Source organism: Anomaloglossus baeobatrachus, chromosome 1 (assembly GCF_048569485.1).
Source record: "Anomaloglossus baeobatrachus isolate aAnoBae1 chromosome 1, aAnoBae1.hap1, whole genome shotgun sequence".
Lineage (NCBI taxonomy): Eukaryota > Metazoa > Chordata > Amphibia > Anura > Aromobatidae > Anomaloglossus > Anomaloglossus baeobatrachus.
Genome location: NC_134353.1, coordinates 266,522,740 through 266,537,168, shown reverse-complemented (window position 1 = coordinate 266,537,168; position 14,429 = coordinate 266,522,740). Strand labels below are relative to the sequence as shown.

The 14,429-nt window shown below is 43.8% G+C and overlaps 1 protein-coding gene across 13 annotated transcripts in view; it reads left to right on the top strand.

Annotated features, from left to right (window-relative positions):
* Positions 1–14,429, top strand: part of CAMK2D (calcium/calmodulin dependent protein kinase II delta) — a 288,538-nt gene that overhangs the window by 265,225 nt on the left and 8,884 nt on the right. For all 13 annotated transcript variants that reach the window (XM_075349962.1, XM_075349947.1, XM_075349930.1 and 10 more), the window contains one exon: positions 11,031–11,106. In XM_075349962.1, the coding sequence (XP_075206077.1) occupies positions 11,031–11,106 (76 nt within the window). The remainder of the gene's footprint in view (positions 1–11,030; positions 11,107–14,429) is intronic.

Sequence of the window (14,429 nt, the reverse complement as noted above, 5' to 3'; positions counted from 1 at the left end):
AGGCTATGTGCGCACGTGTGCGCTCTGCACCGCACCGAAAAGGTGCGCTTCAGAGCGCAGCTGAAAAGCTCCGTTCTGAAGCGCATGGTGCTGGCGAGAACGTGTGCTCTGCCTGCAGCTCCTGCCATAGACAGAGCAGGGGCTGCCGGCAAAGCGCACGGAAGAAGTGACACGTCACTTCTTAGAACGCAGCGATTCGGGCAGCAGCCGAAGCGCTGCGTTCTAATATGCCACGTGCGCACGGCCCCTGCACAATCTCCATAGATTGTGCAGGGGACGCAGGACGCATGCAGTTACGCTGCGCTACAAAGCACAGCGTAACTGCATGAATTACGCACACGTGCGCACATAGCCTCACAAGTATACATTTCATGAAAAACATAAAAGGAACATATACGGGCATCTGAGTGGACTAAACAGTATGTCTCACTGCAAAAACTCCAGCCTGAGGATCAACCGATTACTCTGGTCCCATCTACGGCAATCTGTAACAGAGAACATTATTTAGGCCCCCTATCTTTGTCAGTTGCTTTTAGTAGGGGGGACATCCTTTAGGATGTTGGGAAACCTTCATACAGGTCTCAGTGCTTCCACAGTCAATTAAGGCAATGTTGTGTGATAGTGCTATGTACAGTAGCTTTGTTTCCAATATTATAATTTCATGCCTCAGTGATGTTTCAACTGATGGTACGGACTGGTTCTTAAATTCTAAGAAAAAAAAAAAAATGCTGAAAAATTAATCCTTGTAAAAAAAATGTGACTGTAAAAATCAATCGCCATCACCAATACAGAATATTTACTGTTTTATTTTAAACAGCTGGTTTTATTTGTCCTCCACAGTTTTATTTTTTTTTTTTTAGAAACAAACCTCCAAGTTGCACCCATTTATGACAATTATTGTCTATATTGTGGGGAATTGATCATTAGAGCTAGCTAAGGTATCTGAAAAGCTTTTCCTCATGTAATCTTTTTATTTGTATATTCTTTTATGTTTATCATAGTTTCATGCTTTTATTGTGTTGCTCTTTATTTTATTTTTTGTCTTTGCTTTCTTCATTCTTGCATGCCAAAAGTACAGTCTTCACAACGGAGGGTAGCACGAGGAGCTTCTTTACAGCTCAACAAATGTCCTGCTGCTCCTCTTCCTCTCTTCCTTCCGTTCCTTCTTCTTCATCATCATCTTGCTGGTCGCCTACCATAGAGTGCCCCAGTGGCCGCACCTTTTGCCAGTACCTATTGAAGATTCTGGTGTCGTTTTACATCTTCACCTTCATTTGTTCATATGTTGTGTTTCTTTCCATCAATTCTACAGCCAAGTGCACAGAAAACACACACTCAAAAAGTCATTTGAATGAGTCTGATCCTCCTCAATCCAATCCTTCATTTGTGCAGTGTAAGTGTAGGAGATGATATGGGGTGCACTCATGGGTAGGATCTATGTAGTACAACAGGTACAGTCAAGGCAATACAAAGTTAGTGTAAAATACATTTTGCGTTTATCTTTTACTAGGGTTTGGTCATCAATATAAGATTGATGGGGGTGCCACACCCAGCAGCACCCCACACCAATCTGCTGTTTCCAGTGCCATGGTGGCTGGATTTAAGTTGCAGAGCGGAACAGCACATCTGTTAACTTTGTAGTGACCTCGTGTGGATACTGCATATCTGCCTCTATTCAAATGATAGGAGTGGATCTGCAATACTCCATTGCGGCTACTATACAGTTCATAGAGCTGTGCTGGTCAGCTCCACGACTAATATGCAGCTGGCACCGGAGCCATCTAATTAGTTGGGTTGCTGGGTGTCGCACCCCCTCTGATTTGATATTGATAGTGTATCCCGAGGATAGGCCATTTCTATAAAAGTATAACCTTATTATGGCTTCTCTGCCATAACAACCTTGTTCCCCACTGTTCTCTGCTCTGTTGCTCCATTAATGAGATGTTGAGGTGCCCTCAGTGGTGTTGACTGCTGCAGTGGTAACATGTATCATCAACATGGCTTTGCTGGACACAGAAAAAGAGAGAGTAACCGGGTATCAGGCATGTGGCAGCACCGGAGTAGTATGAGATTTTATAGCATTTTCTTTATTTTATTAAGTGGCTGACAATCCTTCCGTACAAAGTTTTATAGAAATGAATTGATATTTAAATGTTTTGAATCAAGTAAATGTTGCTATTTTTGTCATTACTGTTGTTTTTTTTATGCTGCAATGAATTATTAATCTATTCATCTCTGGAAGTATTAGTGAACAGTTATATCCAGGACCTCATATAGACATCAGTGAATCACGAATGTGTTATTCCCTTGTTTGTTTACTGATAGAGCACAAACCCATTATAATCTTTGGATCTGTTCACATGTCTGTGATTTTTTTTGCCGACCTTTTTTTAATTATTTGGATTATTTGGATTTAATCCAAAGAACTAGGCACTCATAGACATGGGAGAGGAAATGTATTTGCCATCCAAAAGTGAGTGGACAATGATTGACTCTGACCTTTATCTTATACACTGATTATGCAGAGAGACATGGATCAAGTTGTGATATGCTATAGGAGAAACATAAGATGCCTACAATGGTAAGGCTAGGTTCACACACTGCGGGGTTTTTTTACGCTGCGTTTTTCCGCGTTTTTGCTCACTGCGTCTTTATGCGTTTTTTATCAGTGAACAATGCCATTAAAGATTGTTGAAGAAAAAAAAAAAAAAGGTCTGATGTCATTTCCTTCTTCAATATGTTCTTCATTCTCCACTAATGTATGCAATAGAGCAGACAGCTGCATAACTACAAGGCTCAGCATGCTCCATACAGGACTGTATGCTGGAGGGAGAGGCAGAGGGAGCAGAACTACAAGGCTCAGCATACTCCATCCAATAGTGTATGCAGGAGAGCAGACAGCAGCTGCAGAACTACAAGGCTCAGCATCCTCCATCCAGGACTGAATGCAGGAGTTTTTTGCCCCCAAAACAATGACGTGGGCTTCGCCATATTTTTGTATGCTAGCCGGGTACAGCAGGCAGGTACAGGCTACCCCCAACCCCAGCTGCCTATTTGTACCCGGCTGGGAACCAAAAATATAGAGAAGCCCTTTGTTTTTTAATTATTTCATGAATTTCATGAAATAATTTAAAAAAAAAAAAAATGACGTGGGCTTCGCCCAATTTTGGAGTCCAGCCGGGCACAACTAGGCAGCTGGGGATTGGAATCCACAGTGCAGGGTGCCCATGCTTTCTGGGCACCCCCGCTGTGAATTGCAGTCTCGCAGCCACCCCAGAAAATGGCGCTTTCATAGAAGCGCCATCTTCTGGCGCTGTATCCAACGCTTCCAGCTGCCCTGATGCCGGGTGGCTCACTGGGTAATAATGGGGTTAGGGCTAGCTGTATATTATCAGCTGGCCCTAAGCCCGAAATTCATGGTGTCACGCCAATATTAGACATGGCCACCATGAATTTCTAGTAAAGATAAAAAAAACCACAACACACAGAAAAATATTTTTTATTAGAAATAAAACACAACACAATTAGTGACTCCATCTTTATTGAAATAAAGAACCCCCCTCCGCAGTAATCCTGGGTCAAGGGTCCCGCGCCGTCCAATCCGGATCCAATATCATCTGATGGATTTGCTGGAAGGCAAACCGATCAGATGATGTCAGGTTCTAGGGGCTGAAGCACATCACACATCAGCTGATTGTATAAAAGCCGTTTATACAATCAGCAGATGCATCGGTGCAAAAAAAAATACTCACTTATGTGCTGATTACCGGCAGCTCCTGGAGCGATTGGAGGAGTCTGATCCCGTCCGATCGCTGCAGCAGCTGTCGGTAATCAGGGATGAAGTCTCCTGACGCATCCGCTTATAGGTTAAACCAGCCGGGCGCCCGCGTCACCGCGACACTTACGATCAGCTGATGCGTCAGGTGACTGCATCAGGTGATCCATCGCCAGGTCCTGCATCCATCGGAGGTGTCCCGGCCGTCTGCACACAGCCGGAGCGGGGGTGGCGATACCGTGAGAGGAGATGGGGAGCGGGCATTGTACCGGGAGTCTGCAGACAGGTGAGTATGAATTTTTTTTTTTCTACTGTTTACTTTTGTTTTTGCAGCCGCTTCCACCTCTTGCCCGAACATGGCGCCGCACGGCAGCATACATGCACAGGACCGGAGGTGGAAGCGGCGGTGACGGTACCGGGAGGATTCACGCTTCTGTATTTACTGACAGAAGGAATCCTCTTCCTGTACATGTCACTTTACTACCCACCTCCTGCGTTTATAGCTGCGTTTTTGGTCTTAGAAACGCACCAAAACGCAGCTATTTGCGTTTCTCATTGCGTCTTTCAACATCCCATTGCACTCAATGGATGAAAAGCGCAGTGAAAAACGCGGGAATAATTGACATGTTTCGTTTTTGTGGCACCACAAAAACACAGCTGAAAAAAAACGCTGTGTGCAGACAGCAAAAATGAAAACTCATAGACTTTGCTGGGGGAAGCAAAGTCATGCAGTTTTCTGAGCAAAAACGCACCTGAAAACTGCGCTAAAACGCCGCGAAAAACGCACTGTGTGAACTTACCCTAAGAGTGCTCTTTATCACACCTTGATTGATCTGTGTCTGCATAAACCATCTGTGTACCTGATGAAGGTTTGAGTTGATGACCGAAACGTTGTTCACTCACTTTTGGAAGGCAAATAAATCTCCTAGCTCATATCTGAGTGCCTACTTCTCTAGATTTACAGTATACAAGGGCTGGGCCCCTACTAGTGCACCATCCCATCTGGAGTGCTGTGATTTAAACAGTAGTTTAGAATCAGTCACTGTTCTAAATCACCCATAAACGTATATGTCATAAAAAAGGCATACGATAGAAATCACTTATCAAAGACTGGTGGTAAAACTGACACACTAACCAAACAAATCCATCAAAGACTTTAATGAAAATCAGACCTTTTTTTTCCATACCAGAAAAATCATTGACATCTGAATTAAGGCCTTAGGGATTGATCACACAAAGTTCTTTTCAGGTGTGTTTGCTGGTCCACTCCAAAATCCATCTGTAAAGTGTGAGCACCATGCTAACAATTAACATAATTTCTATGTAAAAAAAAAAAAAAAGGCATGCTGTCTATATGTTCAGACCTCTTGAGTGTCTTTTAACCTCTTCAGGCTCCCAAAGATGCTACATAGTTAAATTTCTTAAGGTGTCTTACACTCTGAAGACACTCTACACTTAGGCTGCTTTCACACCTCCGGTTTTTGCAATGCGGCACGCTCCGGCACTTTGCAGGAAAATCGCAACCGGTTTTTTTTGCTGCCGGTTGCGATTTTCCTGCATAGACTTTAATTAGTGCCGCATTGTGCCGCATGGCCTTGCGTTCCATCCGGTTTTTGCCGCATGCGGCAGATTTAGCCGATGCGGCGGCCGGATGGAACGTTGCCTGGCACGTTTTTTCGTGCGGCAAAAAGAACCGCATCGCGCCGCATTCGGCCGATGCGGCGCATTTTTCAATGCATGCCTATGGCGGCCCGGATGCGATGCGGCAATAACCACATCCGGCCGCCGCATGCGGTTTTTGCCACTGCGCATGCTCGGTAGCATGCCACAAGCGGCAAAAACCGGACTGGCCGCAAAGGAAAAACTTATGCAAAGGATGCGGTGTTTTCACCGCATCCGTTGCATAGCTTGCACAGCCGGATTGAGCCGCAGAGCTCAAGCCGGATGTGTGAAAGCAGCCTAACTAATTCAAGTCAAAGAGAAGACTAAAAAGACATCCAGATTGTCGGAAATTTTGTTTACCATTATCAAAGACAACCAAAAAAGTTCCCAAAAAAACTCCTCTAAAAACCAATTCAGGTTTAAAAAACACTTTACAACAGGAGTTTCCTGAAGTGTCTTCCACTTGAACAACAATAGTTTTTTGTCACCTGAATAAAATGCTGTGTACACATACTTTTAGGTTAGTTTATAGTATATACCTCCGCTTCACCAAGCTGATTGCTCATCACAGACGCGTTCCGAGCCCGGATCCTGTAAGTGTATATACTGTATTTCAGACTTCTGAGCATACGTCACCAGACTAAAGCAATCAATCAATAAAGCAATGTGCATTTATTTCATATGGTGACTAGGCCAAGATAGTGTACTGCCCCAATGACTCGGTGTAACGGTTTTTAAGTTTTAACTATAGCAAAACCACAAAACACACAGTGTAGCTACAAAGGCCATTGTAATTATCATGCAATTGCCTGCAGACATGGGGTTTGGTTAATAGGCAAATCTTCTGATGTCCAGTTGTAATCTATTAGTTGCAGTGTGCAGTTTTTGTATAACTTCTTTACTTGGCAGTCACACATTTCAGCTCCTTCATGTACAGTGTTGGAGAACTTAGTCAAGTTTCCATGACAACATAGAAGTGCTGGATCTTATCAGTAGCAATATAGCCTTGATAAGTGACAAGTCATCTTTTCAATATCAGGGTGTCTAGCTGCATCTGATGTAAGTGCTATGTATTGTACATGTGTCTATGCTGCACGCCAGTTTGACATCAGTGGCCATCCCACTACTGTATTTTCTTTTTCTGTTATGCCTCAGTTAAGAAAATTTGTCCTCCACATTTTCCAGCCATGTGATATTTTTACATACCGTCTTGATAGTCTATAAAGATTCCTTATTTTTGGTCGGCTTTCCATTTATCTGTAGCATCAGGGTACGTTTTCTTGTTTCTCAACTGATGTCAAAACCTCATTGGTTGTCATCCAGCTTTTTTTTTTTTTTATACAAGTTTTTGCTGCACAAAGATGTCAACCCAAAAAACACAACTTGGGGTAAGTTCACACAGTGCGTTTTTCGCACCGTTTTTGCGCAGTTTTCGGGTGCGTTTTTGCTCAGAAAACTGCATGACTTTGCTTCCCCAGCAAAGTCTGAGTTTTCATTTTTGCTGTCTGCACACAGCGTTTTTTTTCAGCTGCGTTTTTGTGGTGCCACAAAAACGCAGCATGTCAATTATTCCCGCGTTTTTCACTGCGCTTTTCATCCATTGAGTGCAATGGGATGTTGAAAGACTCAATGAGACACGCAAATAGCTGCGTTTTGGTGCGTTTCTAAGACCAAAAACGCAGCTATAAACGCAGGAGGTGGGTAGTAAAGTGACATGTACAGGAAGAGGATTCCTTCTGTCAGTAAACACAGAAGCGTGAATCCTCCCGGTACCGTTACCGCCGCGTCCACCTCCAGTCCTGTGCATGTCAGCTGCCGTGCGGCGCCATGTCTGGGCGGGAAGCTGCTGCGAAAACAAAAGTTAACAGTAGAAAAAAAAAAAATACTCACCTGTCTGCAGCCTCCCGGTGCCATGCCCGCTCCCATCTCCTCTCACGGTATCGCCACCCCCGCTCCGGCTGTGTGCAGATGGCTGGGACACCTCCGATAGATGCAGGACCTAGCGATGGATCACCTGATGCAGTCACCTGACGCATCAGGTGATCGTAAGTATCGCGGTGACGCGGGCTCCCGGCTGGTTTAAGCTATCAGCGGATGCGTCAGGAGACTTCATCCCTGATTACCGGCAGCTGCTGCAGCGATCGGACGGGATTAGACTCCCGCCCCATCGCTCCAGGAGCTGCCGGTAATCAGCACATAAGTGAGTATTTTTATTTTTTGCACCGATGCATCTGCTGATTGTATAAAAGCCGTTTATACAATCAGCTGATGTGTGATGTGCTTCAGCCCCTAGAACCTGACACATCATCTGATCGCTTTGCCTTCCAGCAAACCGATCAGATGATATTGGATCCGGATTGGACGGCGCGGGACCTTTGACCCAGGATTACTGCGGAGGGGGGTTCTTTATTTCAATAAAGATGGAGTCACTAATTGTGTAGTGTTTTATTTCTAATAAAAATATTTTTCTGTGTGTTGTTTTTTTTTTATCTTTACTGGAAATTCATGGTGGCCATGTCTAATATTGGCGTGACACCATGAATTTCGGGCTTAGGGCCAGCTATATAGCTAGCCCTAACCCCATTATTACCCAGCGAGCCACCCGGCATCAGGGCAGCTGGAAGAGTTGGATACAGCGCCAGAAGATGGCGCTTCTATGAAAGAAAGCATGGGCACCCTGCACTGTGGATTCCAATCCCCAGCTGCCTAGTTGTACCCGGCTGGACTCAAAAATTGGGCGAAGCTCACGTTTTTTGTTTTTTTTTTTTTTTAAATTATTTCATGAAATTCATGAAATAATTAAAAAAAATAGGGCTTCCCTATATTTTTGGTTCCCAGCCGGGTACAAATAGGCAGCTGGGGGTTGGGGGCAGCCCGTACCTGCCTGCTGTACCCGGCTAGCATACAAAAATATGGCGAAGCCCACGTCATTTTTTTTGTTTGGGGGGGCAAAGAAATCCTGCATACAGTCCTGGAAGGAGGATGCTGAGCCTTGTAGTTCGACAGCTGCTGTCTGCTCTCCTGCATACACTATTGGATGGAGGATGCTGAGCCTTGTAGTTCGACAGCTGCTGTCTGCTCTCCTGCATACATTATTGGATGGAGGATGCTGAGCCTTGTAGGTCTGCTCCCCCTGACTCTCCCTCAAGCATACAGTCCTGGATGGAGCATGCTGAGCCTTGTAGTTCTGCAGCTGCTGTCTGCTCTCCTGCATACACTATTAGATGGAGTATGCTGAGCCTTGTAGTTCTGCAGCTGTCTGCTCTTCTGCATACACTAGTGGAGAATGAAGAACACATTGAAGAAGGAAATGACATCAGACCTTTTTTTTTTTCACTGATAAAAAAGGCATAAAGACGCAGTGAGCAAAAACGCAGCAAAAAACGCACCAAATCGCGTCAAAACGCGTGCGTTTTTTGACGCGTTTTTTTGACGCGGGTGCGTTTTTGTGCGTTTTTTGCCGCAAAAAAGCAGCGTCAAAAAACGCAGTGTGTGAACCTAGCCTTGCTCTGTTTTTGGGTCTGGCTCCTTGATAAACAACTGATACGCAAGGTGATGTGACCAATCCCATAGTAAACTAAGGGATCAGTTCTTGCATCAGTTGCCCTTCAGTGTATCAACGTAGTTAGAAAAAAAATGGATGGCAGTATAAACAGAAATGAGGCCTTGGTACACTTTATTGTACAATATCTGTTGTTCTTATAAACTTATGGATCAATTGATAATGTCATGATACCGTTTGGTGGTGTTTCCCTGCATGGACTTATTTCGACTATTACTACACTGAATGGACAGTATATGTCAAGACACCTCTTTAAAAACAGTATCCTAATGCCTTCTTGGCAGTTTATTCATAAATTTCCAAGCGGAATAGCAGAGTTACAGCACAACAGAGTTTTAAAGGGAAATTATCAGGTCATAAATGCCTACAGATATACGGTTAATCTGCAGATAAATAGCATTAAAGTTGTATTGTTCTATCTTACTGAAAGAGTGGCTACAGGGAGACAATTAACTTGTAACTTATTCATAATGGTGGTGCAGGGAGCAATAGCTGTGACTGCTCACAATACATTAAGAGCGCTGTAATTACTCCCTGGCACTTTTATTGACGGGCAGCTCTGCACACACATGCACACACCCTGCATTGCAGTACCACGGGCTAATTTCAGCCGTGCTCACTGTGTAACAAGCAGTGACTGTAACCACTTCCTGCAGAGAGAATATAAGTTAATTTTCTCTTTGTAGCCACCTGCTCCTGTAACATTATTTATCTGCACCCCATATCTGTAGTTAAATAGCATTTTGGGACATGACAGGTTCCCTTTAAATAGAGATGCTCCATAATCGTTATTGTATATGCACTACTATGCACTACAAATGGTTACTATAATATACATGACAGGTGTGTTGAAAGGTCCAGTTAAATGAAGATTTCACATTAGTAGAAATATTGAAGTCTGGCTACAGGGCATTTTGTGTTCAGGTAAATGGAGTATAAACTTGCTACAGTTCTAAAATTAGACCTTGTAAGTAGAGATGAATGGACCCGTGAAAGATCGGTTTGGCGGAAGTCGCTGATTGAGCAGTTCGGGTCTCCGCCCACATGCAGCCATCCCATCCATAAACAGAATACTTCTGGGGGACATTGCCAGGGTTTTTCCATTTATTCATTTTTTTTTTTGTGGGGAGGGGGGTACTACATCCCATCATGCTGTTGTTACCCCCAGTGAGAGCCATTCAAACACTGCAAGTGGCTCGCACTGAGCCAAGCACCGAGCGAACCCGAGCACAGCAATGCTTAATCGAGTGGTCAGCATACGTAATGCATACGAAGTGCAAACAGCGAACTTAACTTTTCAGGTTCGCTCATCTCTACTTATGGTATATTAAATAGAGAGAGAGATAATGTGTCAGGATTTTCAAATCTATAATCCCTTAATATAAATTAAATTGTTTCTTTGTTTTGTATAAAAAGGGTGAAGTAAAGCGGGCTTTACACACAGCGACATCGCTAGGTAGTTATCTGATGGAGATAACAATTGCTGTACCCTATGATATAGATATTTTCAGTTACATAGGAACACACACCACTTTGTGTTTTGCATTCTCTGTATAGACTCATATCATTGTTTCTTTCCTCACTACTAATATCTTTCTGATAAAATGTCTGTGTTCTGAAATGGCAATCCTGTCTGTGTCTGAGCTTCTTTCACATTCTCAGTAATTGTATGGAAGGTAGCACGTGTCTTACTCTATTGTACTGTATATTAAACTATGGCACAAATAGAAATGGAGATGAGTTGCATGATATTGTCGTCATCGGTATGGGGGAGGAAGACACTTCACAAAAGAAAACAGAAAGGTATATATGTGTTGGTATGTGTATAGAATATTGTCCAGTGCAACACAATGACCTTTGTGGTGATGTCATCCAATAATATCACACATTGGTGACTCTAAGTCAAAGATCTTAACTTTTCTAACATTTAGTCCACATTTTTTTAATGTGTTTTTTATAGTTAATTTTAGATTTTTTTTTAGTGTACCTTTATTTTCTGTGCCTTTCAGTTAAAACATCTTTTTTGTTTAGCTCGCAAGCAGGAAATCATCAAAGTCACAGAGCAACTAATTGAGGCGATTAACAATGGAGACTTTGAAGCCTATACGTAAGTTCAGCTAGAATAATATTCCATTTATTTGACCACTACCGATGATTTGTTTAAGAATATTTTAATATCTTTTATCCTTACTACAATAACATTTATATAATAAAAATTCTAAATATAATTCCATAGATTTGTTGTTTAAAATTTGTCCTAAGTGTAGCCTCAGAAAAGAGTTAGTATTCAATGGATCATTTAAAAACTGTATCTCCAAATATAGCAAGTGTGTACAGGTGCTAACTGCTAAAACTATACGAAACTCACACAAAGGGATACAGTAGCACTCTGTAACCACCAAGACATATGCAAACCTAGAAAATATGAAATTTAAACTGCATTAATGCTATAAAAAATATACTTAGAAATATTTAAGGTTCTTTGCATAACAATTGGTCAATTCTTGTATGCCCATTAACCGCGGCACGACCTTTCTTTGATGGGACCCTATACTAGTGTCATGTCTCTGTTGGACTAAAAGTCTACAATATGTGGGCAGATGGGATTTAACACGAATTAAAACCACCCTGTGGCTAATGAGCAGTGAGCATAGTCCATATATTGTAGAGTTATCTGGGCGGCACGGTGGCCCCTTGGTTAGCACTGCAGTCTTACAGCGCTGGGGTCCTGGGTTCAAATACCACCAAGGACAACATCTGCAAGGCGTTTGTATGTTCTCCCCGTATTTGCGTGGGTTTCCTCTGGGTTCTCCAGTTTCCTCCCACACTCCAAAGACATACAGATAGGGACTCTAGATTGTGAGCCCCAATGGGGACAGTGTTGCCAATTTATGTAAAGCGCTGTGGAATTAATAGCGCTATATAAATAAATAAATAAAATTATTATTATTTTAGTCCAGGAGAGGCATGACACTAGTATAGTGTCCCATCAAAGAAGGATCACGGTGCAGCAGTGGATAGTCATACAAGAATTGGCCAATTTTTGCTCGAAGAACCTGCATTTTTCTAGGGGCTTGTTCTGATGACAAATTCCTTTTGTCCTGGTCGGTTCCTTTTTATTTTTGCAGCCCTACTGACAGATCATCTTTTCAATGTGTTATGTATAGGATCGGATGGCACACGGAAGCACTTCCATGTGCCATCAGTTCCTACAAAAAACACATCGGTGTCTGTTCCATTATTATGGAACATGTCCTATTATGTTCGGCAAATGCGGACCGTGACACAATAGAAGTCAATGGGTCCTCAAAATCCCCAGGAGCCACAGGGAAGCACTTCCGTGTGGCTTCCGTTGGGTGCCCCTGCAGTTTGTGTCCAACTCCCCCGCCAGCCCCGCAGCGGCTCACAGCAGTGTGCGAGCTGCTGCGGGGATGATGATCACTACCACCAGGAGGTTAGCAAAGTTCATTATCTGTGGTGATGAAGTCCGCTGAATTTGTGTCGTCAGCGCTCGTCACGGACTTCCATGCCCGCAGCAATATCACCTCATGTCTTGTGAACGGCCCGAGGCTCTCACTTGCGGTGACGGGCGCTGACGTCATGAGTTCAGCGGAGTTCATCACAACAGGTAATGTACCTAGCTAACCTCTTGACGCTGGTCATGCCCATGCCCTGCGGTGATGTGGCCTGACCTAATGATGTTAGCTCAGGTCACTCCACTGCTCTTCCAGCCAATGGGAAACATTCTGTTCTTCATTGACTGGGACAGTGAGTATGGATCGTCGTGGGACCTCATTGGATTACGCTGGACTAGAATTTCTTTTTTCCTTTCAATAAATTGGTGAAAGAGGGATTGTGTTGGGGAGTGGTTTTTCAAATAAAAATTTGTCCATTTATTTATTACCGACTGGGTTAGTGATATTAAGTATCTGATAGGCTCCATGACATCACTAATGCCAGGGCTTGATGCCAGGTGACATTACACAGCTGGTATCAACCCCATATATTACCCCGTTTGCAACCGCACCCGGGCAACGGGATGAGCTGGGGTGAAGTGCCAGGATTGGCGCATCTAATGAATGCACCACTAATGGGGTGAACATATGCAAAAGAGTTTTTTGAGCTCACCTGTCATTCAGCGCCATATAATGTTCCAGGGTGCTCGCGGTCCGCCGGCTAGTCCACACCAGTATAACAGAGGCAGGAAAGGAAGAAATTTGGACCCGGCACCAATATCATAAAAAAAATCTTTGATCCTTTATTGAAGAATTATGTTAAAAATCAGCCAAAAAACGCACTATAAAGGAATACCTTTACAGGGTGAACTTTATGCGTTTCGGACTAGGCATATAAAAACTAGAGATGAGCGATGTTCGAGGTTCGCCAATTTCATGTTCGAGTGATTTTGGGGAGTGTTCGAGTCGTTTGACGAACTCAAACGATTTGCTAAAAGTTCGTCAGTTCGAGAACGGTTTGATCACCAAAAGCGTGGCTTTTCACAGTAAGTATGTGCGCACGTTGCGTTTCTGCATGCGTCCTGTGTCCCCAGCACAATCCCTCTCTCTTTCCTACTCACCGATCACGGGCGCCTCGCTGCACGACTGTCACAAATCTCCGGCGGCTTTTCCTCTTTTGAAAATGGCTGCCGCTTCATTATTCTATCTTGTATTCCGTGCCTTCCCCGCCCACCGGCGCCCGTGATTGGTTGCAGTCAGACACGCCCCCACGATGAGTGACAGCTGTCTCACTGCAACCAATCACAGCCGCCGGCGGGCAGGTCTATATCATGCAGTAAAATAAATAGAAAAAAATAAATATTTTGATACCAGCCAGGATAAAGCCACACGGCTGGAGGCTGGTATTGTCAGGATGGAGAGCGCCATGTTATGGGGAGCCCACCACTATAACAATATCACCCAGCAGCCGCCTGGAATTGCCGCATCCATTAGATGCGGCAGTCCCGTGACTCTACCCAGGTCATCCCGAATTGCCCTGGTGCGGTGTCAATCGGGGTAATGGGGTTAATCATGACAAGCGTCTCCCCGAGACACCTTCCATTATTAACCTGTAAGTGAAAGTAAAGAAACACACACTGAAAAATCCTTTATTTGGAATAAAAGACAAAAAAACACCTCATTGACCTCTTCATTAATCCCCAAACAACAATCCAGGTCCGAAGTTATCCACACGACACTGTCAGCTCTGCTACATGAAGATGACAGGAAGCCCCATAGAACACGAGTGCTTTGTGTCCTCTCCACGTAGCACCTGAAGTGAGCCGCGCTGTCACCAGACACTTCACTCTGCAATGCAGGCGTCAAGATAACCAAATCTTGCTATGTTTCTCCTTAGAGCCAGTGGCTCAATGGTTAGAGCTACTGTGTAGGGAGCATTACTTCACGAGTTCAAGTCCCGGCCGCCCTGGTAAAG